Below are 26,504 nucleotides of genomic sequence, written 5' to 3' on the forward strand. Positions count from 1 at the left end.
TCTTCTTACCATACAATTTTATTAAGACTGAGTTAATCTCAGAAGAGTTCCTTTTATTGATCATTGGCTACCTCGATAGATAGAGAAATCCACTGCCAGGGTTGTGGCTCTAAATCTTATTACAAAATCTACACAGGCAAGGTTTTTACTTGGACAATATAGCTGATCATGTCCCTGCAAAGAACCACGACAATTATCTAACAGTCCTGTGGTAGATGTTTAGCATAAGCCTAGAGACCCGCTCCTCCTTTTCTCTAGCCTAACCACTGAAATTCAGCTGTATACCCTGTTAACGCCATGTGACTTTCTACTTCTATTCCAGCATATTATGTTTCTCCCAGCTGTCATGCGAGAAAGACTAAGATTAGGGCAACATTTTGCAATGTGTTACATCAAACGAAATGCCTGCCTTCTAACACAGTCTTCCCTCCACTTCCTGCCCACTTCTTTGTGGAGTAGGGGCAAAGAAGTCTCTCAGAAATCATGACACTCAGGTTTTGGCATACCAGTCTTGGAATGTTAACCCTTTTCCATTTTTCCACCACCAGGATCATCACATTGGAGACAAAGATCTTACTTATCTTTCCTTAAAGTCTTCCAAAAAAGGATTGTCTTTAGTTAATCACCACCTAATCGGCACAGATTTGAGGGCAGCCTACATGACTGCCAGTATCAGAAGCAACATGGAGAACAGTAAAACTGACATATGCTGCTGCTTTTCAGATTGGAACAAAACCACCATGCCTCAGATTAAGGCGTGGAACTTCAGTGAAAACTGCTCGTTTCTCCGCCATAATAAACCATAGTGGGTATAAGCCTCAGATACGCGAGGTCTTATACACGCTGTTAGTGCAACACTTTCTACAACTATCCTCAACAGGACCTTAAAAATGTACATCTTGAAATGTGATGAAATGTTCCAAAGAGCTTCACAGGTGATCATATGAAAATGGATGCCAAGCCAAGATGATGAGGCAATTAAAATTTTCTTCAGCAGATGGATCAAGAAGAGGTTATTGAAAATGGGGAGGTTTCAGTTTCCTCCCCAGCTACAGTCACCGGATTTCAACATGTGGAAGGAACTATATAGGACAGCGGCAATATACATAGCATGTTGATATTGAAGACATCTAAACCGAATACTATAAATCAGGCTCTCTCATCAATTGCTCAATCTAGGCCTCCATCAGAGACCCTATCTGCAACAAGGATGGCCACCTCCAGAGTGCTGAATGTAGGCCACAGCCTCCTTCCTTACAACTATGTCCTCTTTATGTCACAAATCAACCCCAGAGATCAGTTCTGGCTCTCTCAAGTAGACCAGAGGAAGGTTTATTTTAGAAATATCAGGGCCTGAAAACATGAATGAAAACTTCCCGAACACTTCATAGGTCCATTTGTCCTTACCAACAATAGGATTTTGAGGCAAAAAAAAATTCAATGCTCAACACAATCCAAACAGGTGGCATCTAGTGTTCTGTATGCAGATTGAAGAATAAATGGGGCAGTCACCTCAAAGTCCTAATACTGGTCTAATACATCTACTGAAATTGTCTGCTGGTTAACCCATGGTTTGTTTATTAAAAACACTTTTTGGGGGAGGGGAGAGGCAGGGAATGGGGGAAAGAGGTATTGTCATCATGGGAGATCATCTTCTTAAAAACCTAACTAACTATTTCACAAGTGCCTGCAACACCCTGAGATATCCCATTATTTTAAAAGACATTGACGGCAAGACAGCATCTCAAGGGCAAGAGAGGATTACTTGTCTCCTTACTATGTGAAGTTTAGTGAATCTCTTAATTACCCTTCATTAGGAATTTTGAATAAAATTAAAAAGACACAGGGATGTACTCCCATCACTTCCAACTTCCTCATGAAAACTGCACTAGGTTCTAGGTCAGAATTCTTATGACAATCTATGAAAACAATATTGGTGCACTCAATTTCGGAATACTAATTGCATATGAAGCAAACTACACTAAATATTTCTCATAAAACTGCTACTTTGATTAATGCATGGACTTCCCAAGAACATTCTGCAATGACCTAAAGAGCCACATTAGAGCAACATGAGCAACATTAAGCTGCTTGAACATTTTTGATTTCAGTTGGAACTCAGAAATCATAACTACATACTGAGCTACCAAGGGCATGCGCTTCTCCAAATATTCAACTTTCTATCTCTTCGACACAAAAGCAAAACAAGTTGGCATTCCTAACACTAAACTTCACTACCATTAAAACTTTTAACCCCATATTCTACCTTTAGGAATTAGACACGAGATTGATGATCAGTTAAAAATCCAGGAAACCATTATCACAGACAAATAATTTTACTTTCAAGGGACACAAATAATATCTGAACTGTTAGTTACATATATATGGGTCTTAAACAAATCATGCAGAAAAAACCCAAATTGAAAACTAAACTTGCCTCCTGAAACCATGTGTTTAAATTAGAACATCAAACAGACTTGTTACAGATATCAATTTTACTTCCTACATATTCCTTCATGCTTCCTTCAGTGTGGTTTCTTTGAGGCTCGGGTCCCTAAGAGATAGAAATTGGAAGCAAACTATATCCACAGCAAAGTGCATCAACTTCTTCCCTTAACCAGTAAAACAAACAAAAGAATCTCACCTTTATTAATTACAGAAAGTGTAGCTCCAACATTGGCTGGAGACTGGTCAGGCTCCTGGGGTGGAACTACCATGGCAAGTGCTTGTACCGGTACTCTGGGAACCTGAAATAAAACAATTCAATGTAGACCAATAATACTGCAGTCACAGTTTTCACTCTAGCCTGCAAGTGATACCTAGTTTCAGTTAGAATTTTCATTCAAATGGTAATACTAAACTTTTAGTAAAACTTAAAGATACAAAAACCAAAGAATTCCTCCTACAAAGGGTTATATATGCTAGTCCTATTCCTCCGTTTACTCTCCATAGCTCTCAAAGTGTTTTCCCTTCAAATACTTATCCAAATCACTTTTATACTAATATTGATTCAGAGATAGTAGGAACTGCTGATGCTGGAGAATCTGAGATAACAAGGTGTAGAGCTGGATGAACAGAGCAGGCCAAGCAGCATCAGAGGAGCAGGAAAGCTGACGTTTCGGGTCTGGATCCTTCTTCAGTATTGAGATTTCTTTCACCACCTTACAGATACTGCATCCAGATCATAAGTTAGTAAAAACAAAACTAATCTCTCTTCCAATTCTTTGTTAATTATCTTAAATCTGAGATCTTTGGTTAATGACCCACCTGTCACCTAATGCTTTTGAACATCTTGATCAAAATTTCTCTAACCTTCTCTGTTCTAAGGGAATCAACCCTCTTCTTCAGTTTCTCAATGTAATGGAACCAATCTAATAAATATCCTCTCTGCACTTTCTCCAACACCTTAACATCAATCCTTAGATGCAGGGGGAGAATTGGGCAATGTACTCCAGCTAAAGATTTTAGAAAAAAAAAAAAACTATATTTTACCCTTTGCCTTTCATATTCTATGCCATTGCTTTTAAAGCCAAAGATTCCACAAGCGTTTTAAACTATCTTCTGTCCTGCACTTAACATACTTGTATGCATGCGTTCCTCAGGTTTCTGTTTCTTTTAAATTTTACCAGTTTATATTGCTTTCCTATCTTTTCCTACCAAATTATATCTTTCATTCACCACAATGTTGCGATAGTCTGTCTTCCCAAATCTGTTACTGTCCACCTCATTACTCCAGAACTCTATGCCAGCTGCAAATATTGAAATTATTCTCTGCATAGCCAACTTTATTTATATAAATAAAAGAGCCGATGTCTTAATACTGACCCATGAGGAAGCAAGCACCCTTCTTATCAGTCTGAAAACAAAATGTACACCACTACATTGTATTTTTTGTCCCTTAGCCAATTGTGTGCCTGCCCTCCTAATCGTGCAGGATTGAATTTTGTCAAGCAGGCCAACGTGAAACTTCATCAGATGCTTTTTTCAAAGTCCACAGCAATCTTATTACTTTCATCAAGTTACTCAATTATTTAACTGGCTATTCTATGTGATCATGGCTTAATTTTGGGCTTTAATTCCACTTTCAGTACATTCCCCATATTTGTCAATTCTATGATACTAAAGGCTGTCTATCCCAACTTTAAGGGTATGCAACAATGAAGGGTCTAAAGTTAGAAAATTTCAACGAATCACAACAAAGGAAGAAATCTCTTATATGATTGGTCACTTAGCTTCAGACCATGACCTCATGTTCTTGATTCCCTAAACAACAAAAATAATCTGCTTCTATATCAAGACAACAGTTCACAATCTCCGGTTTCAGTGAGACTACCTCTCAGTCTTCTAAGCTTCAGAGCATAAAGGCCCATTATAGGACACCACCTCACCCAGGCATCAATTTAGTGAAATTTTGCCATACTGTCTCCAATACAAGTTTATAGCGATTCCTTAAAAATGGAAGCTAAAACTGCAACAGAATTCTAGGTCGGCTCTCACCAAAGTTTTATACAACTGTATCAAGATTTTTTCATTCCTGCACTCCAAACTCCCTACAATGAAAACCACATGCCATTTTACTTTATAATTGTTTGCTGTAGCTACATACCACTGCATGTTACTTGTGCAAACACATCCATATATCTCATATACATGCACATTTACACGGTGCACAACTTTTCTTTTGTATCTGTTTTTCTGTGCTTGCAACCAAGATGAATAACTTGACACTTCACTACGTCATACTCTGCCACATCAATGCTCCCTCAATTAACTTGTCCACAGCTCCCCTTGTATTCTCCCCACAGTTACTTCTTATGTCAAGATACAGGGACATACTATAAAAGAGAGTAAATGTACATCATGGACCAATATTCAGGACTCAGGATTTAATGGCTATTATCACAGGAGGCATCCAGCTGATGACCAGGACTCAGTGGAAGGGCAACATTGCAATGCAAAAGTGTTGGATGTTTTAGCCATTCAGGATGACAAGCTTTTGCAAGGGGTAAGCCTTGTCACTTTAAGAACAAGGAAAGCAATAGCTGACTTCACAGATAAAAACAGCAGCTGGTTTTTGGCATGAAGCTGCAATGAGTAAAGAGTCATCACAACCTTTCAATCCAACATCATGAGATCCAAGCACTTCCTGCTCCTGAAGATAGCAAATATAACGAGAGAGAGCATGGACAAAATTCGAGTCTGCATCATTGCCACGTTTTGAATGAGTAGGGGGTTCTCTAATGCCAACGAGTTGCTGTACAACTGCATGATGAATGAATCATTGTAACAGAGAAGGCACTACCTGGCCCATAACATCCATGTCAAATTCCCTATGGAGCTATCCACTTGATCACATTCGTCTGTATTACACCCTTCACACAAAGATGGATTCCCTTCAAGTGCTGAGCTAATTTCCTTTTGAAATCATTAACCATATCTGTTACCTCCACCCTTGTGAGTAGAGTTCTGGTTGATTACTATTTACTGCCCAAGAAAGTTTGTTTATGCTCCCTGCATTCCTTGCCCAAAAAAACCATGAAATTACATTCTTCTGATGCTTGTATAAGTTAATGGGAAAGTTATTCCGGAAACAATAGTATTCACTATCAAATTTCTCATCAACCTCATTTGCTTTGAGGAGAACAATCCCAGGATTATTGTTCACTTCTTCTGCTGAATGTGGATTAAGATTGGCCATTTACTGTGGTCATTCCATTATAAGGTTTCATCATGATCTACAACTGTTCCATAAGAATTTTTCTTGTAATTGCCCTATACAGTTTAATACAACCTTCTGACTGAAGTCATTATTGAAAGTTTTAAAGGTGTATAGCCCGCATTAATGTTCAGTGGACATCAATGCAGTTCAACCACACATTTGTTTAATCTAGCAATAATCAGAGTTTAGCACTACAATTTTTATTTTGCATCACTGTTGCAGCTTGGTTTGTCCGCCTCTTAATCAAAGTTAAGGCACAACAGTAAATATGACTAGTGAAGAAGTTGCATATCACAAAGTATAGATGGACTTTAACTGTTTATATTGATCCATAATGTGGCGTTTATGGAGAAATGCCTGGAACACATTAATGTGCCTGGTTGAAAAGTTTGTGTGTGTCTATCTTATGGACTGAAGCCAGTTTGTTCTGTTATTCATCATTTAAGTTATGCTTTCACTTCAATTCACAGAATCTTAGAATAGTACTGCACACAGGTGGTGGTCACACAGTCAAACACACTTGTGCTAACTCTTTTTAAAAGAGGTCTACTTAGTTCCCCAACCCTGTTCTTTTCCCTCCAAATATTTATCCAATTCTCTTTTGAACATTATGAATAAATTTGCTTCTACTACCCTTTCATTACTCACTGCACAAACAACTTTTCCTCAAATCACCTCAGCTTTATTTGCCAGTTTAAATCTGTACACTCTGGCTACTAATATTTCTGCCACTGCAAATAAATTTCTCCTTATGCATCACTGTTTAAATCTTAATCTGCCCTGGTCCAAGGAGAACAATTCTGAATTTCCCAGTTTTTGCACATAATTGAAGTCCCTCAGCCACAGTAACATTCTAACGACATGCTCAATTAGGAGGGTATTAGCTTTGAATTACTCTGTTTACAAAACTAACACGGATGATAGTTAGAATGTACCAAAGACTCACCCATTGAAATATAACACAACAAACTTGACCAAGAATGGCTTAACTGCATACCACAAGGTTGCATTATTCAACTAAAATCTCTAGCCTCTCAAGTTTGCATTTGCATTTGAGAAGCAAATGGCCAGCTTTCATGTTGACCTGAAAGAAAATGAACGTCTAAAATTTTAGTGAGGTGCTTCAAGTCAGAAATAACACACAAACTCACCTGAGACTGGTCATGTGAAGGTGGTGTGAGCTGAGCCACATCTGGTCCTGGCACAGGCAGGATGTTGTTTGGGTAGTCCAACAAGTATGAAACCACATTTGTATGGCCCCCTTTAGCAGCTTCTATGAGCATAGTGGAACCATCCTAAGAAACAAAAATTAAGCCATCTATCCTTTACCAGAAAAGGGGATATAACAAATATCATTTTAGAAAATTCAAGTGTTATATTGTTTACAGTCTTACAAAAATGAGTTGTGTAGCAACTTTTCAATACCTTTAATCGATGTGTAGGATCTGCTCCGTGTGCCAAAAGGAGTTCAACGACAGCGAGGTGCCCTCCAGCACATGCTAATGAGACCACTGTATGATCATTGTTAGCTGTAGCCCTGTTGACATTTGCTCCTGAAAAGACAAAGTTAAAGCCTAGTTTGTGTGAAACAACTGTGTCTTGACTGTATTGCAAACTACATATTTTGCTTTAGTTTTAGTATTATCATGAACACCACTTAGTTAGGGTACAATAACTTATAATATTTCAGATATTCAATTTAAAAACTTTTACTCTGATGCTACAGGCAGGATGAAGAAAGGGAAAACCACATCTAAGTCCTCCTTGTGTCTACATACCTCTGGTAGATCCACTAAACTCCATAAATAACGCAATGTGTTATCATTGCTTCAAAAGACTGGTGAGACTAAAAGCGTAGTCGGAGAACACTTGGAAAACCAACATACGAGCAAGAAGAGTCAAGATGGTTTTGTCAGGTAAACCATAATTGACAAATTTGTGTTTTTCAGGATATACAAGCAAGGGGAGTAAAGGAGAACCAGGTGCAGCATGCTTGCATTGCCAAAAGGCATTTGTTGGGATGCTGCATAACAGATTACTACACAAGATAGCAGCTCAATGGTGTTTGGAGGGGATACATGAGAATGGGTAGAGGATTAGTTTACTAACAGGCAACACAGAATCAGGATTCAATTTGGCAAACTCAACTAGCGCAACAGGAATCCTTGTTTAGGTTGCTATTTATGACTGACTGAGATGAAGGCACAATAACCAAATTTGCTGATATAAAATTAGCAGGAAGCAAACTGAGAGGAGGATACAAAAAGTCAGCAAAGCAATCTAGGCAGTGACAGTGACAGTGTTAGTGGTGTGATGGTAATGTCACTAAACTTGTAATCCAGAAACCTGGGATTCAAATCTTAACATGGCAGACAGTGAAATGTGAACTCAAGTGTAATTAAAAGTTGACCTAATGGTGGCCATGTTACCATTAACTACTGTCAATCCTAAAAACCCATCTGGTTCACCAATATTCTTTAGGGAGGGAAATCTGCCATTCTTAATTGGTCCAGCCTACGAGAGACTCCAGACTCTCAATGTGGATGACTCTTAGCTATCCTCAGAAATTGCCCAGCAAACCATAAGTTTGATTTTTCATAAATTTGAAAGAAAGCAAATGAAACCACGGATCACCGCAGTGACCTAGGCAAGAGAAACAACAAACGGCAAACAACCCTGTTGACCCTGCAAAGTCCTCCTTTCCAACATCTGGAAGCTTGTGACAAAATCAGGAGAGCTGTCCTGCATACTAGTCAGGAAACACTCATGGAATCATTGCTTATAGACAACGCCCCAGGCAGCATCCTCCCCGGATACATCCAATCAGTAGCACAGGCATACCAGAGCAGAATGAGATACATTTGGGAAAGTTTCTCTGGTCAGTCCTCAACTCTGGACCCCATGGAATCTCAAGGCATCTATCCCACGCCAAAGCAAATGCATTGGTCCAGGACAGAATCAGTACAGTGGATGTCATTACTTCAGTCCTTACAAAGAAAAATGCCTTTGAGGATACCATCCATACTCTCCAGGTTGTGTGCCACTACAACAATGACAAATGGAACAGACTGAACAGGTCTAGCAACTGAAAGCTGAGCATCTATGAAGTACTGTGGGTGATCAGTCGAACTGTATTCAATACTTGATGGCCTAGCAAATTTGTCACTCGACTACTACCAAAGCCAGGTGATTAACCATTGTTCAATGAAGTGAGCAGACATGCATGCCAGGAACAGCCACAGGTATACCTAAAATTGAGACATCGGCCTGCATGTCAAACAATGGAAGCAGCATGTGATGTACAGGACACAGTAATCCCACAACCAATCGTAAAACACCCAGCTAAGAATGGTCGTGGCCAATGAACCTACAGTCACTGGAAGCTCCACAGATACGCCCATCCGCAATGATGATGACGGGTGGTGGCAGTTTTGGGGTGCGTGTGCGTGGAGAGAGAGAGAATACCCATCTTCAGCCAGAAGTGTCGAGTGCGCGGTCTATCTTGGCCTCCTCTGGAGGTCCCAAGCATCACAAACTGCCAGTCTGCAGTCATTTCAATTCATACAGTCAGAGCTGTACAGCACAGAAGAGGCCCTTCTACCCACAAGTTGTCAAGAAAAAGCTGAAAACACCGAACACCGCGAAGGCTGTCAGCCCTGACATTCTAGGCACAATACTGAAGAGCTGCTCGAAAACTAGCCAATCCACAAGCCAAGCAGCTCTGGTACACCCACAACAGTGGCACTGACTTAATAATTTGGAAAACTGCCCAATAATGTGCAGTCCACTTAAAGCAATATTAATCCACTCTGACCAATTACCACAGAGGAAGGAAGGGGCTGTCAATTGCACTATCAAGCATGCGATTACAAAGAAACAACCTGCTCAAATGTCACTGCTTGGGTTCCACCAGGGCTACTCAGCTGCTCATCATCATAGCCTTGGTCCAAACATGGACAAGAGAGCTGAACTCCATGGCTGACATTAATTGCCTCAACATCATGCAGCATTTGACACAGTATGGCATCAAGCAGCTCTAGCAAAACTACAGCCAATGGGTATGAAAGAACTCTCCACTGGTTGGAGTCGTAACTAGCAGAAAGGAAGATGGTTGTTGGAGGTCAATCATCTCATAATAGGAGCTTCACAGAGTAGTGTTTGAAGTCCAAATCATCCTCAATTGCTTCAATGACCTTAATCTATCATAAGTCAGAAGTCAGGATGTTCAATGATGATTGCATAATGTTCAGCAACATTCACGACCACTTAGCTACTGAAACAGCTCATGTCCATATACATCAGGTCCTGAACAATATCCACATTTGGACCAAATAGCAAGTGGTACTCTTGTCACACAAGTGCCAGACAATTACCATTTCTAACAAGGGAAACCATTTCTACATGGCATCCAATGGCATCTCTATCAACATCTTGGATGTTACCATAACTACAAACAGAACCGGGACAAGTCTTTCAAGTACAGTAGTTACAAGATCAGGACAGAGGCCAAGAACCCTGTGGCGACCAACTTTCCTCCTGTCTCCCCAGTGCCTGTGAATCATCAACAAGGCACAAGTCAGTAGTGTGGTGAAAAAAATCTTGCTTTGTTCGGATGACTGCAGCTCAACTGCACTTAAGCAGCTTGACATCATACAGAAAAATTGGCTGGCACTTGATCCCATCAGCTTCAACATTTACTTCTTTCACCAATGTGCAATGACAGCACTGTATACATTTTCAAGATGCATTGTAGTAACTCACGAAGGCTCCTTGAGCTGCATTTTCCAATGACCTCTCCAACTTAGAAAGACTAAGCAGCAGGTGCATGACCACATCACTACCCGCAGGTTCCCTTTAAAGTCACAAGCCATCTGGACTTGGAAATGTATTGACATCCCTTCACTGTTGCCAGATCAAAATCGTGGAACTTGCCACCTAACAGCACTGTGGTGTCCCTACACTACAGGGACTGCTATGATTCAAGGCAGCAGCCCTTCACCACCTTCTACACATTAGCGATGGTCAATAAATCCTGGTCTAGCAAGTGATACCCACATTTTCTAAAGATAAAAAAGATACATTAACGGTGTGAGCAAAAATTTCAGTGTATAATGTGGAAAAATGTGAACTTGCCCACTTCGGCAAGAACAACAGAAAAACAGCATATTTAAATTGAGAGAGACTGCAGAATGCAGTAGCACAGATGGATTGGGCCTTGTACATAAATCTCTAAGATTGCACGTTGGTATAGCAATTACGAATACAATTGTAATGTTAGCTTTTATTGCAAGGGGTTTTGTTATGAGGATAGGTTGAGCAGGTTGGTCCTATTCTAAGCTCCAATTAGAAAAACAAGACATGATCTTGCTGAAAGACAAGATTTGAAGAGGGCTTGACAGTTCCAGATTCCATAAGACTAGAAACGTTCTGAAGGCATAATTTGTTTAGAAATAGGGGGTCTCCCGTTTAAAATGGCGTGCGGCAAAATTTCTTTTCTTGGAGGGCTGTTTGTCTTGAGACTTCTAAGGCTTTGCCCACCAAATGAAGCCAATGATCAATAATCGAAGTTCATTCATACCGGCATATCTGCTTATCATGGATTATCAATTATAATCTCAGGTTTATACAGTTGTGAGCAATGCAACATTTTAAAACATTTTACAGGACAAAAGATGAAGGCTCACCTTTGCTAATGAGGAACTGTACTGTACACAAATGGCCAGCTCTTGCAGCTTTCATCAAGGGTGTCCTCCCACCTTCAGATTCATGTTCCTAAAAAAGGAAGAAAACTTTTGCAACCTCATAAAAGTGGCTTTGGATTCTAAATGAAAAAAAGGTTTCAAAAACTAGAATTCTAAAATAGATTGTGCACAGTTTCGAAAGTGAGGTTCAACATTTTATTTAATAATTACTAGCACACTTCTGTTATGAGCCTATTAAACAAATAATATAACCAGCCAGTAAGAATCTTTTATTTGAAGCAAATTTAAAATCACAGTATTGAATACTTGCTAGAAAGGTTTAAATTTATAGTATCAATTGTGGTTATAGAAACCTTGATATTTGCATGTGTTGACTGGTGTAATACACTGCCACAAAATAGTGATTCTTACCAAATCAGCTCCTGCTTGTAAAAGAACATCAGCAACATCAGTATGCCCATTTTCACAGGCATATGTTAAAGCTGTATCCCCTGTAGCTGTAGTGGCATGCACATTTGCTCCTAACAGAAACAAGAACTCTTTAACATTACAAATACAACATGCAAATGATACTGAACACATTTTATACGTAAAAAGACATTTAAGGCTTATCGCTTCATTAAGAAATGTAACATTTTAATGAAAAATTAAGTGTATAAAATTCATTAAAGTAGTAGAGAAGTGAAACATTTATAAATTCTGGCTGCAATTTCTAACTCAAATGCAAGACTTGATCACTTAGTTTCATAAGTGAGATCTGACATCTAACAGACCTTAAATGGAACATTCTGAGCGCTCCACTTGAAGTTGATGGCTCTTCATTACCCCTCTAATAGAATTTTTAAGAGTTGGTTAGCACCAACAATAATTGAAATGTATTCTTTCAACATGCTAAATGCGCTTACCTTTTAGTGACTGAGGTAATTGAGCTTCCAAAGAAATGAAAACAATTTATTGCAAGGAATTCTTGTTATCTGTGAACCCACACTTGCAATTACCAAAATCAGTGCCCAAATTAGAGTCTGTGTTTGGACTGAACATCATATTCATCTCACCTGAACTGCAAAGTTAAAATGTGCTTTTTTTTGATCAAAGGAAAACTAATTCAAAACTCAAAAAAGGTTGTTAAAATAAGCACCAAAATAAAACAAAAAGAAATCAAGCAGGAAAAAACAAAAAAAAATTATATTTTTTCTGCATTATTGGTGATCAGGTCAAGAGAAGTGTTTAACAAAGCACTGCACTTTTTTTTTAATGAGGACTACTTGCAACATGGGTGAAGAGACTGATTATTACCATTAAAATTGAATGATTATAAGATTTAAGCACATTAAAGACATGTTCAATATTCTATTTTTGAAACTTAAATTTGATTTAACAACCAACATTAACTCCACGAGATTGTATTTTGCCACTACGTACACAGTTAGATCATGTGGAGAGTTAAGGATGTACACCACACTGCATAACAACATTAAAAGTCGCACACTGCACAGACATATGGCAGTACTTTCAAACTTCTAAACTGCTACGCATTTTTTTGCTTGCGAAGTAAAACAGCAAAACCTCATTTGGGATATTAGGATTAGGAACACACCTGCTGCAAGTAAATATTTGACCAATTCAAGATGACCTTCTTGAGCAGCCTCCATCAGTGGCGTAGAGCAACCCAATTCAATATCGGCTCCTGCCTTTATTAAAAAGTCTGCAACTTCCAAGAAGCCTCCACAGCAAGCTAGGGTCAGAGCTGTTTCTTGGGTTTCCTCTGTCTGTGCATTTATATTGGCTCCTAAAAAGTCCAAGCAGCAATTTATAATTAAAGAACAGTTTGCTCAATTAAGCTCTAATGATTTTAGTTATCACTGGTTTGGCAATAGTTTTGTTTTGCATCTGAAATTAGGGAGCTCTCAAGTTTTAAGCACTAAGCTACCCAAATACTATATTTTTAAAAAAAAAGGCGAGTTACAATCCAAGTTGTTGACATAGTCCAAGGGACTTATTGCAAAGCTTCATCACTGGCTTTAACCTACATAGTGTGACACAGCTGGTGACTACTTCAGAGAATAACTCAGTGGGGGAATAAAAGGTAATACAAAGCATTTCTATATTTCAATGCAGCGGTAGTTTTCTTATCAGGCCACACAAACAGCTAAGTCAGATTGCTTTTCCATCCACAATAGTAACTGTACAATTTAAAAAGTATGTTAACTAAGAAAATGACTCAGCTTACTTAAAGAGACATGGGAACAAAGTATAGCAGTTAGTGAGATAAAGGTAAGGCAAGTCAAATATCATTATTGTGGATTCTCTGAAGATATGTTTGTTTTACTGGCATCTCTTGATTGAGACATAGTAAGATTTCTCTTTTACTTGAAATAGTTTCAACAACCGAGACTGTCATCTATCTGAACTCAACAGACAAACAAGACCCTCCTGGTCAATCATTAGCTGCAATGTGGAAGTCTCTGACCAATCTATTGCTATATTGGCACAGCAGCCTTTGCTGATTGTAATTTTTTTTCCCTGAGATGTGTAGGTGGATAATTCAGCCTGTGTCCCTGTGAAATTAAAAAGGACACCAGAAGCTGAAATTATTTAAACTATAGTACTAAGTTCAAATACGCCAATGAAATATAAAGAAATATGCATGCTCAGTAAGAAGTCAACAGTTCCAAAGCTAGGTCAGTGACTCCTCATTACATGTAGAGTTAAATACACAGGACATTTCATACCCTGGGCGAGCAGCAATGCTACCATTTCCTCATGACCTTCTCGTGAAGCTTCCATTAATGGCGTATATCCTTCATCATTGACTTCTTCCAGGTTTGCTCCTCTTTCAATGAGCAAAGCTGCTAACTCCACATGACCACCGCAAGCAGCAAGAGTCAATGGAGACTCAAAAGAATCAGCTGGCATGTTTACTTGTGCACCACTATCCAAAAGGAGGCGAGCCACTTCAACATGGCCATCCTATTCAACAAAGACAATTATCAGCATCTTGATGTGTTAAAATAGCCAGGACATTCCTTTCTAATGTAAAGCATAGATCAACACAATCAATAAATACAAATCCAGTTATGAATCTAAAACAGTCAAAGAAAACAAACATTTACTTTACATTAAAGGTGAATAAGACATCATTCATCACAACATAATGCAATCAATTGTAGGTAGGAAGCAAAGTTCATCTTCTGCTTAAAAATCCTCAGGTTTCTGTAGAAATATTCATGAACACATACTCAAAAACCTGAAACAGGTTACTGTACAAGGAAATACAAGGTCTTGAAAATCACAACTTCCTCATTCCAGTGTTTTTAATTATTTTTTGGAAAATCTGTGTGTTGCCCTCACACAATGCGTAGTCACTAATCTGCACTATCATTAAGTTTGCTAATTATCTCATTCAAGACAAATTAACATTGTACTTACTGGACTAAAAAAGTGTAACAAATCAAGACTTTAAAACACTGGTGCAGCATTTTTGCAAGGAGTAGGAAAAAGATGATGCACAATAATGCTTACCATACATGCTTCCATTAAAGCGGTATGCATCTCATCTGTTTTGTGCTCCTGATCAGCACCAGCCTCAAGAAGAAACCGTACCATTTCCAAATGTCCTGATACACAGACCAAGATTAAGAATAAACATTTTGATGTGTCATCTTCTAAATACATTTAGAACAGTTTTCATGTATGAAGTTGTATTTAATTTTCAATTTCAGATGGAAAGAAGCCTATGAATTTTCTCTGTAAAACTGTGATGCAAAGTGGTGTTTTAATGGAATTCTTAGAATTCTTTGAAGTTTTCCATCTCAAAAATCAGTATTTTGCTCAGTTGTTGAATATATTTGATACACAGAGGTTGATACATTTTTGGACTCTCAGAAATCGAGAGAAATGGGGGAGGCAAATACGGTTGAGGCAGTAGATCAAACATTATCCGAATGAATAGCAGAGAAAGCTTGAGAGATGATAAGATGTACTCTTGTCCCTTTTTAGGTTCTTAAAGCCAAATAAATAGTGTATGTGCTATTCATTTGTTAAATTATAGCATTTTAAGAGAGAGACACATCTTGGAGGAGGTCAAAGTTAAATCAGTCTTTTTGCTATCGTAGATGTATCTTATATTAGAATGGTATTTCTATGTTCGCTTAGAATCATAGAATCCCTACAGTGTGGAAACAGGATATTCAGACCAGCAAGTCCGCACCGCCCCTTGTAAGAGCATCACACCCAGACCCATTCCCCTTACCCTGCATTTCCCATGTCTAACACAACTAACCTAAACATCCCTGGGCACTATGGGCAATTTAGCATGGCCAATCCACCTACCTTGCACACCTTTGGACTGTGGGAGGAAACCCATGCAGACACGGGGAGAATGTGCAAACTCCACACAGACAGTCGCCAGAGGATGAAATCGAAACCGGGTCCCTGGCGCTGTGAGGCAGCAGCGCTAACCCCTGAGCCACCGTGCTGCCTCAGAATCCCTACAGTGTGGAAACAGGCCCTTTAGCTCAACAAGTCCACACCGACCCTCAGAGCATCCCACCCAGACCCATTCCCTATAACCCACCTAAATTTAGACATCTCTTGAACACTACAAGCAATATAGCATAGGCAATCCACCTAGCCTGCACATCTTTGCCCGTGAGGGGAAACTGGAGCACCGGAGGAAACACGCAGACACAGGGAGAATGTGCAAACTCCACATAGACTGTCGCCCGAGGGTGTAATCGAACCACTGAGCCACCATACCGCCCTAGTTAGTCTAGATATAGATTATCTTTATCTTTTCCTCCCTCTTCTAAATGAAGAATGAATGCTGAATGCATCAATATAGCTCAAAGAAAATGAAATTATCCTTTGAAGGGCTGATTTTGAAAGTCTTTACGTAGTATTGGAACACCCAGATAATACGGATATAACAGCACAAGGTTTCAAAGAAACTTTAGTTACTATGGAACTATTTCAAAACAGCTTGTCAATATTCATCTTAATAAAATTTTATTAAGTATATCACACAAAATTCCATACTATGCCAACTGCTCTAAAAATGGTTATCAGGTATTTGAGTTCCTATCTCCAATCTATCATCATAACAAAGTTGAAAGGTATCTCAATTAAGTCTTCTCAGGAAAGCCAACTAATTCATTTATTTATACATCACAATACCAATTGCTGCTAGTTTGGGTATCTTTTCTAAGTGGCTACAATTTAAATTTAATGCATTTTTAAGTAAATAGAGTCCAATATTTACAGCACAAGAGGCCATTCGACCCATCATGCTCATGCCAGTCCGTAAAATCGGTCACACTAATTCAATTTTACAGCCTTTGGTCCATAGCTACGGAGGCTATGGCAAAATAAATGAATATCTAAATTCAGTTAGTCATTCTTCTGTATCCATGAAATCGTTCTTTTGTGTATTTGCCTAACTATGCCAAAAAATAAGTAACCAATTAATCAACACCCATGGGGAAAAAGTCCCATCTCGGTGACCACTTTCGTGGCCAGGTACTAGGGTTGCACTGCATTAGTTACAGTCTGTCACTTAGGCTGCTGACTGCATAGATACTGTACATTGTTTTCCATGCTAATTTTCATTCTGATATTACAAACATACTCTAAGTATTAACAAGGTCAGTAACATTTATTATTTTAACCTAAAAATAATAGGCAAGAAGTCGTAATCTTAGGGTCTGGGAACCTAACTCTATTTTTATCCTAAGTTATTAAGCTCCACACATGAATTCATCATTCGTGGGGGTGTTTAGGAACAAAACCCTTACAGATACGGAAGAATGACAATATTGCTTATAAGTATTACAACAGTCTCTGACTCAAGCATCCTTCTCAACAGTGAATTCCAGATTCCCATTAGCTTCAACTCTCCTTCGCTTTAAACCTCTGTTAATTGACCCCTCCACCATTGGAGAAAGTGCCTTCCCAACTACCCTATGACCCTCAATCTTCAGCAGGTGCCATATCAAGCTTCACTATGCCAAGGAAACAACCCCAGCCTATGCAATCTTTCCTATTTCAAACCCTCTAGTCCAGGCAGCATCTTCATAAATCTACGTCACACCCACTCCAATGCAAGCACATTCTTCCTATAATGCAGTGACCAAAAATTTAAGGCAGTACTCAGTTGTGGCCTAAACAGGCAAGTTTCAGCACAACCTCATTGCAGTTGTATTTTGTGTCAGCTGATAAAGCTATGTATCACTTCTTAATTACCGTATGTAACTTCCCTGCTCCTTTCAGGGATTTGTTAACATGCAGAATATTTTGCCACATAATATACACCTCATGAAACATCAACATCATACCTTTGTAACATGCCAGCGTAAGTGCACTTTCCTTGAACTCATTTGAGTGAGTATTGATTCCTGCGCCATATTCTAAAAGTACCCGAGCAACTTCCACATGACCAGCACTTGCTGCTTCCATCAAAGGTGTATGACCATTTTCATTGTGATCCTCAATATTGGCCCCTGCTTTCAGAAGTACTTTGACAACATCAACAAACCCACCAGCACAGGCATAAGTGAGTGCTGTATTTCCTAAAAGAAAAAGTAAATTAAGTTTTAAAAGTCTGAAGTGCCATCTCACTTTATGTAAGCACTGAAACTAGATAGCTAAATAACTTCATTACTTACCTGTTGAAGACTGAGCATTTACATCAGCGTCATGGGCCAGTAGCAATTTGACTATGTCTACGTAGCCTCCACTGGCAGCTGCCATCAATGGAGTTATGTCTCCCTTGATACCACGATCTTCAACATTAGCATGCACAGCAAGCAAAACCTAAATAAATAAGTTATTGAATTAACAGGGCTCAAAAGAATAGCTTTATTATTCAGAAGCTTCAATTTAAAACTAAGTGAGGAGTACAGACACATTTTTTATTCACTCATGGGATATAGTCATTGCTGGCTGGGCCAGCATTCATTGTCCAATCCTTGAAACTGTGATGGTGAGCTGCCTTCATGAACCACTGCAGTCTATGGGCTACAATGACCATCTGCCACCTTCAATGTTGCTACGGGGAATTCCAGGATTTCAACCAGTGAATAAATGAATGGCAAAGCATTTCCAAGTCAGGATGGTGAGTGGCTTGAAGGGGAACGTGCAGGTGGCAGTGATCCCATCTATCTACTTTCCTTGTCCATCTAGATGGAATTGATTGTCGGTTTGTAAGGTGCTGCCTTAGGATCTTGGATGAATCTTTGCAGGGCATTTGTAGATATCAGACACTGCTGCTACTGAGTATTGGTGGTTGGAGTGACTGCATGTTTGTGGATGTGGTACCAATCACGCGGGCTGCTTTGCCTGGATAATGCTAAGCTTCTTGAGTGTTGTTGGAAGCAAGTGGGGACTACTCCAGCAGACCTGACTTCTGCTCCAGAGATGGTGCACAGGTTTTGGGTAATCAGGAGGAATGCAGGATTCCTAGCCTCTGACCTGCATTCGTAACCATTGTATTTGTATGTCAAGTCCAGTTCAGTTTCTGGTCATCTATTTTGCTTCTAATTTGTTTTTCCCTTTACTATTTTGGAATCCTTCTGCTTGTTCCCTCAAACCAGTAGCTCTTCCATCTGTAGACTTTTAATTTTGGATTCCCACTGACTGACTGTGCAAGGAGATCATGGGTTATCTTTTTCAAAAAATTGTTCATGGATGTCGGTGTCACTGAATCTGAGTTGCTCGCTAGGGCCATTTCGGCAGGCAGTTAAAAATCAACTACATTGCTGTGACATGTTGTCACACATAAGCCAGATCAGGCAAAGACGACAGATTTCATCCCCTGGGGGATCAGTCCTTCACTCAAGACAAGAGCAGAAGAGTTTGTACAACAATCAGCAGTAATTACATGGTCACCATTAGGCTAGCTTTTAATTCAGTACAATTTTTTTACACAAATTTCACCATCTGTCATGATGGGGCTCAAGCCTATGCCCCCAGTGCATTTGCTAGGGATTCTGAATTACCTGTCCAGTAGCATTACCACTACGTCATTACCTCCTCTGAACTGCCAGAATTGTTACTTACCTGATCTTTGACATTTAAAGCTCAGCACAAGTTTTTAAGATTTGCAAGAATGTTATTTCTGAATCCTTCAATAATCAGTTTCCTTTGTTTTCAAAATTTTTCTCTATCTTTAGTGAATGAAACCACTGATCCAACAGCACTTCCTTTTCCCTTGCAAATACAACAAATGTCAAGTCAGGTTTCTTGCTGATGGTCCTAAATTTAATAGCTAAGCTTCAAAGACAAGTTCAGAAGCTGCAAGTGTTGTCTTTTTTAACAGTTTCATAAATTGTAGATTGCTCTTCTGACAAACTAATGTACGCAGTCTAGCTGCACTGTCAAAAACTAACATTAAAAGGTTCAAACATCTTTTGACACAATCTGTCCAGCTAACTTTTCAAATGGAGTGAATTATCTTTTGAGTCCATCCTCAGCAAATCTAGATACTAAGTACGGATTCTTAGTTAAATTAAATCCTGCATGGAATCAGAATCATCTTTTTATTTAAGCTGTCTGTGATCAAATCTTGTCGTCTTTTAAGTTCAAGCTTTTTCTTCAAATTCACAATCTGGCTCTCTCTCCCCTCACTTTTCATTAAGATTTGTTAGAAGAACAGAAGCTGTCTTTTCTCTAAATCAACAATTTTTTCTTTTCTACTGCAGCTAATTCTAGCTGTGGTATCTCAGTTTCATATTTCCCTTCTAATTCTAAATGCTGAATAATCATTTAGGTAACTTCTTTCAAGATTTGGCTTTTACTCCTAAATTCAATTAATCCACTAATTCTTAGTGTAGCTTTAGTGAAAGATTTCAAATTATCCATTATATCTTCCACTTCTAGAAAACTGATAGAACATAGAACATTACAGCGCAGTACAGGCCCTTCGGCCCTCGATGTTGTGCCGACCTGTGAAACCAATCTGAAGCCCATCTAACCTAAACTATTCCATTATCATCCATATGTTTATCCAATGACCATTTAAATGCCCTTAAAGTTAGCGAGTCAACTATTTTTGCAGGCAGGGCATTCCACGCCCTTACTACTCTGAGTAAAGAACCTACCTCTGACATCTGTCCTATATCTATCACCCCTCAATTTAAAGCTACGTCCCCTCGTGCTAGCCATCACCATCCGAGGAAAAAGGCTCTCACTGTCCACCTTATCTAATCCTCTGATCATCTTGTATGTCTCTATCAAGTCACCTCTTAACCTTCTTCTAACGAAAACAGCCTCAAGACCCTCAGCCTTTCCTCATAAGACCTTCCCTCCATACCAGGCAACATCCTGGTAAATCTCCTCTGCACCCTTTCCAATGCTTCCACATCCTTCCTATAATGCGGTGACCAGAACTGTACGCAATACTCCAAGTGCGGCCGCACCAGAGTTTTGTACAGCTGCAACATGACCTCATGGCTCCAAAACTCAATCCCTCTACCAATAAAACCTAACATACTGTACGCCTTCTTAACAACCCTATCAACCTGGGTGGCAACTTTCAGTGATCTATGCACATGGACACCGAGATCTTTCTGCTCATCCACACTACCAAGAATCTTACCATTAGCCCAGTACTCTGTATTCCTGTTACTCCTTCCAAAGTGAATCACCTCACACTTTTCCGCATTAAACTCCATTTGCCACCTCTCAGCCCAGCTCTGCAGCTTATCTATGTCCCTCTGTGACCTGCAACATCCTTCCGCACTATCCACAACTCCACCGACTTTGGTGTCATTCGCAAATTTACTAACCCATCCTTCTATGCCCTCATCCAGGTCATTTATAAAAATGACAAACAGCAGTGGCCCCAAAACAGATCCTTGAGGTACACCACTAGTAACTGAACTCCAGGATGAACATTTCCCATCAACCACCACCCTCTGTCTTCTTACAGCTAGCCAATTTCTGATCCAAACCGCTAAATCACCCTCAATACCATGCCTCCGTATTTTCTGCAATAGCCTACCATGGGGAACCTTATCAAACGCTTTACTGAAATCCATATACACCACATCAACCGCTTTACCCTCATCCACCTGTTTGGTCACCTTCTCAAAGAACTCAATAAGGTTTGTGAGGCACGACCTACCCTTCACAAAACCGTGTTGACTATCCCTAATCAAATTATTCCTTTCTAGATGATTATAAATCCTCTCTTATAATCCTTTCCAACACTTTACCCACAACTGAAGTAAGGCTCACTGGTCTATAATTACCAGGGTTGTCTCTACTCCCCTTCTTGAACAAGGGGACAACATTTGCTAGTCTCCAGTCTTCTGGCACTATTCCTGAAGACGATGACGACAAAGATCAAAGCCAAAGGCTCTGCAATCTCCTCTCTAGCTTCCCAGAGAATCCTAGGATAAATCCCATCCGGTCCAGGGGACTTATCTATTTTCACACCTTTCAGAATTGCTAACACCTCCTCCTTATGAACCTCAATCCCGTCTAGTCTAATAGACTGTATCTCAGTATTCTCCTCGACTACATTGTCTTTTTCCTGCGTGAATACTGACGAAAAGTATTCATTTAGCACCTCTCCTATCTCTTCGGACTCCACGCACAACTTCCCACTACTGTCCTTGACCGGCCCCAATCTTACTCTAGTCATTCTTTTATTCCTGACATACCTATAGAAAGCTTTAGGGTTTTCCTTGATCCTACCTGCTAAAGACTTCTCATGTCCCCTCCTGGCTCTTCTTAGCTCTCTCTTTAGGTCCTTCCTGGCTAACTTGTAACTCTCAAACGCCCTCACTGAGCCTTCACGCCTCATCTCTACATAAGCCTCCTTCTTCCTCTTGACAAGAGATTCAACTTCTTTAGTAAACCACGGTCAACTTTTAAAGCTATCTTCAAAAATAAGCTTCAATGCAACAGTCATTTTTATGTTCAGAACCTCTACGTGCCCATTTCTTTACAAGAGACAGATCCCTTTTAAATGTCATGAACTCAGAATGCAGCAAGAGTCCCATTTGTTGTGATCCCAGTTGATGTTACTATTGGGCATGTTACATCCAAGAATGAATTCTGGCATAATAGGACATATTTTGTTTTTCTTTAATTTAACGTGGCAATCGTTCACTAGCAAACACGATTGTAGATTTGGGTTTAAACAATGAACCAGGAGCTTATTAGACAAAAAAAAACAAACAAGTCTTATATAATAGTCTGAAAGTTTTCCAAATACATTTCAAAAACAAAATTTCATTTAGTCTCTAATGCATCACTTCACAGTTCCTCAAACAGCAAGAACACTTTATAATCCCCAACAATCCAAATAAAAAAATTCCACATCTGTATGTTTGACTTAATTGATTTTTCCTCAGTTCTACTCCAGTGAGCTGCAAGGTTTTTTTACCCCTTAACCACTCCAAGAACAGAGTTTTTAGACTCAGTCTCTTAATGGCGTGCAGACATCTAACCAAACAGTCCTTGTCTGGAAGTTTCTCAAACTACACTTTTTCACTGAGGTAACATTTCCTGAACTGCTGTGAACAATCCTGCTCATTCTCGGAGAAACCATTCTTCCTCTGGCCCCAGTCATGTCTCCTTGCAACTGCCCAAAGGCTTTTGCACATCCAGGACACTAAGCTAATGGCTTAGTGTTTTTTCTCTAGGCAAAAATTCTCCTAGCATAAACTTCCATTAACTCTCCAGAATGCACATCCTAATTTAAAGCCATGGTTCTGGAAAGGCACAACAGTTTTAAACCCCTTCACAAAATTAAACCAACAGCCATATGCCAGCGATTTAAGATCCAAACTCAAAATATTAATAAATATAAATCACACATCAGTCATCATTACTGCTAAAAAAACTTTCACTCGGCTATATCTTGCATCTGTTACAGATGTGATCACAATACCCATTAGAAACTAAAGATTCAATTTTGTAACAATAGACACTAGTTTCATTTGGAGGATTTGTCAGGGTGAACTGATGGCTGCCATCTTCACAGCTAATTTAAGTGCAATTAATAATGTGCAATGTTCACACAATGGCATAAATCGGTGCTCATCATTTAAGTTAAGTTTTCATCAGGACAACTGCTCGCTTATTTTACCGACTCTTAGTTAGAAATTTTACTTTTACATTTATCCACGTGTTCTAATCCAGGGGTATTAGATTTGAAATGGTTAAAAAGACAACCAAACAAGGAATGTCAAGTCAGTTGTTTACCTCTTGTCTCTATGAACATAAATCAACAGAACATTGGGTAGAAGAGCCCTACATACAATAGAAATGGAAGTTCTGAAAACAAAGCATTATATGATTCATTAATAATGCTGCTTAGTCACCCTGAAAGTCTGCACACCCAACTTCACTGGACACAAATCTGGCCCCTTGTCATTCCCCCAACCCAATAAAGTAATAAGCAAAACAGTCCTAAATTAATATGTTTTAGCTGTTTATATTTCAGGCTCCATAAACTGATCAGACAGCTAGAATTTCTTCCAAGTTCCTACCTGAATTAGCAAAAACAGCTGGCTTACATTATTCCCAGGCTATGCAAAGCTTGGTAAACTAACCTTAAGAAATACTAAGTTAAGGACTTCTCAAACAGATTTAGCCCAAGACAAGACTTGAACAACTATCTACTGTACACAGTAAACATGAGTCATAAAATTAAACCGACTTGTAAAAAACCAAAAACTCAAATGAAAATCTTAAAACAACTCAAATGCAATATGCTTCAGCAGGTAGCTGAAATTTGTAGTATGTGAGTTTATTGTAAAATAAATGAGTTACTCAATGCTTACTTGTGCAAGTTCATAGTAGCCAGCTGAACATGCCAAGCAAAGGAGACTTTCACCCTCTTCGGTATGCTCGTTTACACTCCGTCCTTCATCCAGCAATTTTCGGACAGCATTCACATCTCCGTCTGAGCATGCTTCTGCTAAACTTCGGCTAAACCAAAAAAAAACAAACTTAAATTATTTATTTTTGCATGTCATCACATTTCAACAAAAACTTACACAATCAAGATTTAATTTTGAACTCTTTGTTGCAGAACTGTTAAATAAACACAAACATAACGGAAAGGGTGGTTTAAAAACTTGAAATACAATAATTAATCTTAAAATCAATATCAACATTCACTTTCAGTCATTGCTACTGGTGCCTCGTTTTCTGCACATTCTGAGCACGTATTCCACAAACTATTCTTTATTAAGCAGTAGGTTATTTAGCTAGCTGGCTTAGCAATTTATTACTCGAGTTAATTTTTATACATCTTCCAACATTTTTGAAGAGTTATATTTGGGGAAAAAATGGAAGTACAACAGAATGAAGCAAAGAATAGCACCTGTGCAATGGGATGAAAGGGAAATTGCCAATTAAAATTAGTCATGACATAAACAATCATTTACAGTAGGTTACAGCCTTGACTAAATTAAAACAGCAACCACATCCTTTGTGAAGGCAAACAGTATAGTAATGACAATCCTACAAAGGCCAACTGTTGCCTGTGTGCAATCTGGGTTAGGGGATTAAATTGGAGCAATTCTCAAATGAGTATAACAGGTAGTAAATTTACAACAAAGATTTACAGTGCCAAAGATGGAACACCAACACATTTCATGTGGAAGATAAATAAACCATTTTCTGGAGTCCAAATTTCTTAGCTGTCCTGTTTTGGGGTGTCTGGGGCAACAGGTTAATTCATTATGATGGCTCAGCTTCTCAATTTTCATGTGTAGTACCCCAGAAAACGTTAACCACTTTCACTTTGACATGTATTCTATGTCTGCAGTATTTTTCAATGTCTCAATCTAAGCAACACTGCATATAAAATACAGAAATTTGGCTTGAACAGAATAATTGTTCTGAATTAAAAACAACTCAGCTTTCATTATGTACGATTCAATAACCTTGCCTGTGCTTTAGAATTCAGGAACAGAATCCCTATCAGTTTACAATTACAGGGTTTGGCTTTCAGTGAATAATTTAATTTCTGTTATAGATTTGTTATAAATTTGTTACAGAAACCTATGTCATGATTTCATTCACTTTTCTATGAAACTCAAATTACTGCCTTTAGCAAAGTCAGGTGGGAAGGGGAAAAAGTAGAAACTAAGTTTTCTGGCTCATCCTGCAAAATCTTATAATATGTGTTCAAGCGAAACTCTAATTTTCTGTGCATCATCAAAAAGATATGCCCACCTGTACTGTGCATTTGTGTTTTTATACCAAAAGTGTATTTACTCCCAGACAACCAAGCACAAGATTAAATTGAGCCGACCACCCAATATCTCCTTCTCAACATTTTCACTTTTGGTAATAAAGTTACACAGCACGGCAACAGACCCTTCAATCCAACTCATTGTCACCGACCAGACATCCCAATCTGACCTAATCCCATTTGCCAGTATTTGGCCCATATCCCTCGAAATCCTTCCTATTCATATACCTATCCAGATGCCTTTTAAATGTTGTAATCGTACCCACCGCCATCACTTCCTCTGGTAGTTCATTCCATATATGCACCACCCTGTGAAAAAGTTACCCCTTAGGTCCTTTTTAAATCGTTCCCTTCTCACCTTAAACCTATGTCTTCTAGTTTTGGACTACCCCCCCACCCTAGGAAAGAGACCCTGGTTATTCACTCTATCCCATGCCCCCCATGATTTTATAAACATCTATAAAAGGACACCCCTCAGCCTCCAACACTCCAGAGAAAAAAAGACTCAGCCTCTCTCTTTAATTTAAACCTTCCAGTCCTAGCAACATCTTTGTTAATCTTTTCTGAGCCCTCTCAAGTTTAACATCTTTCCTACAGAAGGGTGGCCAGAATTGTATGTAGTATTCTAAAAGTGGCCTCACCCATGTCCTGTACAGCTGCAACATGACCTCCCAACTCCTGTACTCAATGCACTGACCAATAAAGGCAAGCATACCAAACACCTTCTTCACTATGATTAAATCAGAGATAGTAGGAACTGCAGATGCTGGAGAATCCGAGACAACAAGGTGCAGGGCTGGATGAACACAGCAGGCCAAGCAGCATCAGAGGAGCAGAGAGGCTGACGTTTCGGGCCTAGACCCTTCATCTG

The 26,504-nt window shown here is 39.1% G+C and overlaps 1 protein-coding gene across 1 annotated transcript in view; it reads right to left on the minus strand.

Moving 5' to 3' along the window:
- ankhd1 (ankyrin repeat and KH domain containing 1) overlaps nucleotides 1-26,504 on the minus strand; it is a 96,858-nt gene that overhangs the window by 56,216 nt on the left and 14,138 nt on the right. The window contains exons 2-12 of the mRNA XM_048603971.1: nucleotides 24,213-24,360; nucleotides 18,084-18,231; nucleotides 17,754-17,987; nucleotides 14,944-15,038; nucleotides 14,154-14,391; nucleotides 13,019-13,210; nucleotides 11,833-11,942; nucleotides 11,404-11,491; nucleotides 7,145-7,272; nucleotides 6,871-7,014; nucleotides 2,645-2,747 (exon numbers count right to left, since the gene is read on the minus strand). Of these exons, the coding sequence (XP_048459928.1) occupies nucleotides 2,645-2,747; nucleotides 6,871-7,014; nucleotides 7,145-7,272; nucleotides 11,404-11,491; nucleotides 11,833-11,942; nucleotides 13,019-13,210; nucleotides 14,154-14,391; nucleotides 14,944-15,038; nucleotides 17,754-17,987; nucleotides 18,084-18,231; nucleotides 24,213-24,360 (1,628 nt within the window). The remainder of the gene's footprint in view (nucleotides 1-2,644; nucleotides 2,748-6,870; nucleotides 7,015-7,144; nucleotides 7,273-11,403; nucleotides 11,492-11,832; nucleotides 11,943-13,018; nucleotides 13,211-14,153; nucleotides 14,392-14,943; nucleotides 15,039-17,753; nucleotides 17,988-18,083; nucleotides 18,232-24,212; nucleotides 24,361-26,504) is intronic.

This window comes from Rhincodon typus, chromosome 12, assembly GCF_021869965.1.
Source record: "Rhincodon typus isolate 14 chromosome 12, sRhiTyp1.1, whole genome shotgun sequence".
Classification (NCBI taxonomy): Eukaryota; Metazoa; Chordata; class Chondrichthyes; order Orectolobiformes; family Rhincodontidae; genus Rhincodon; species Rhincodon typus.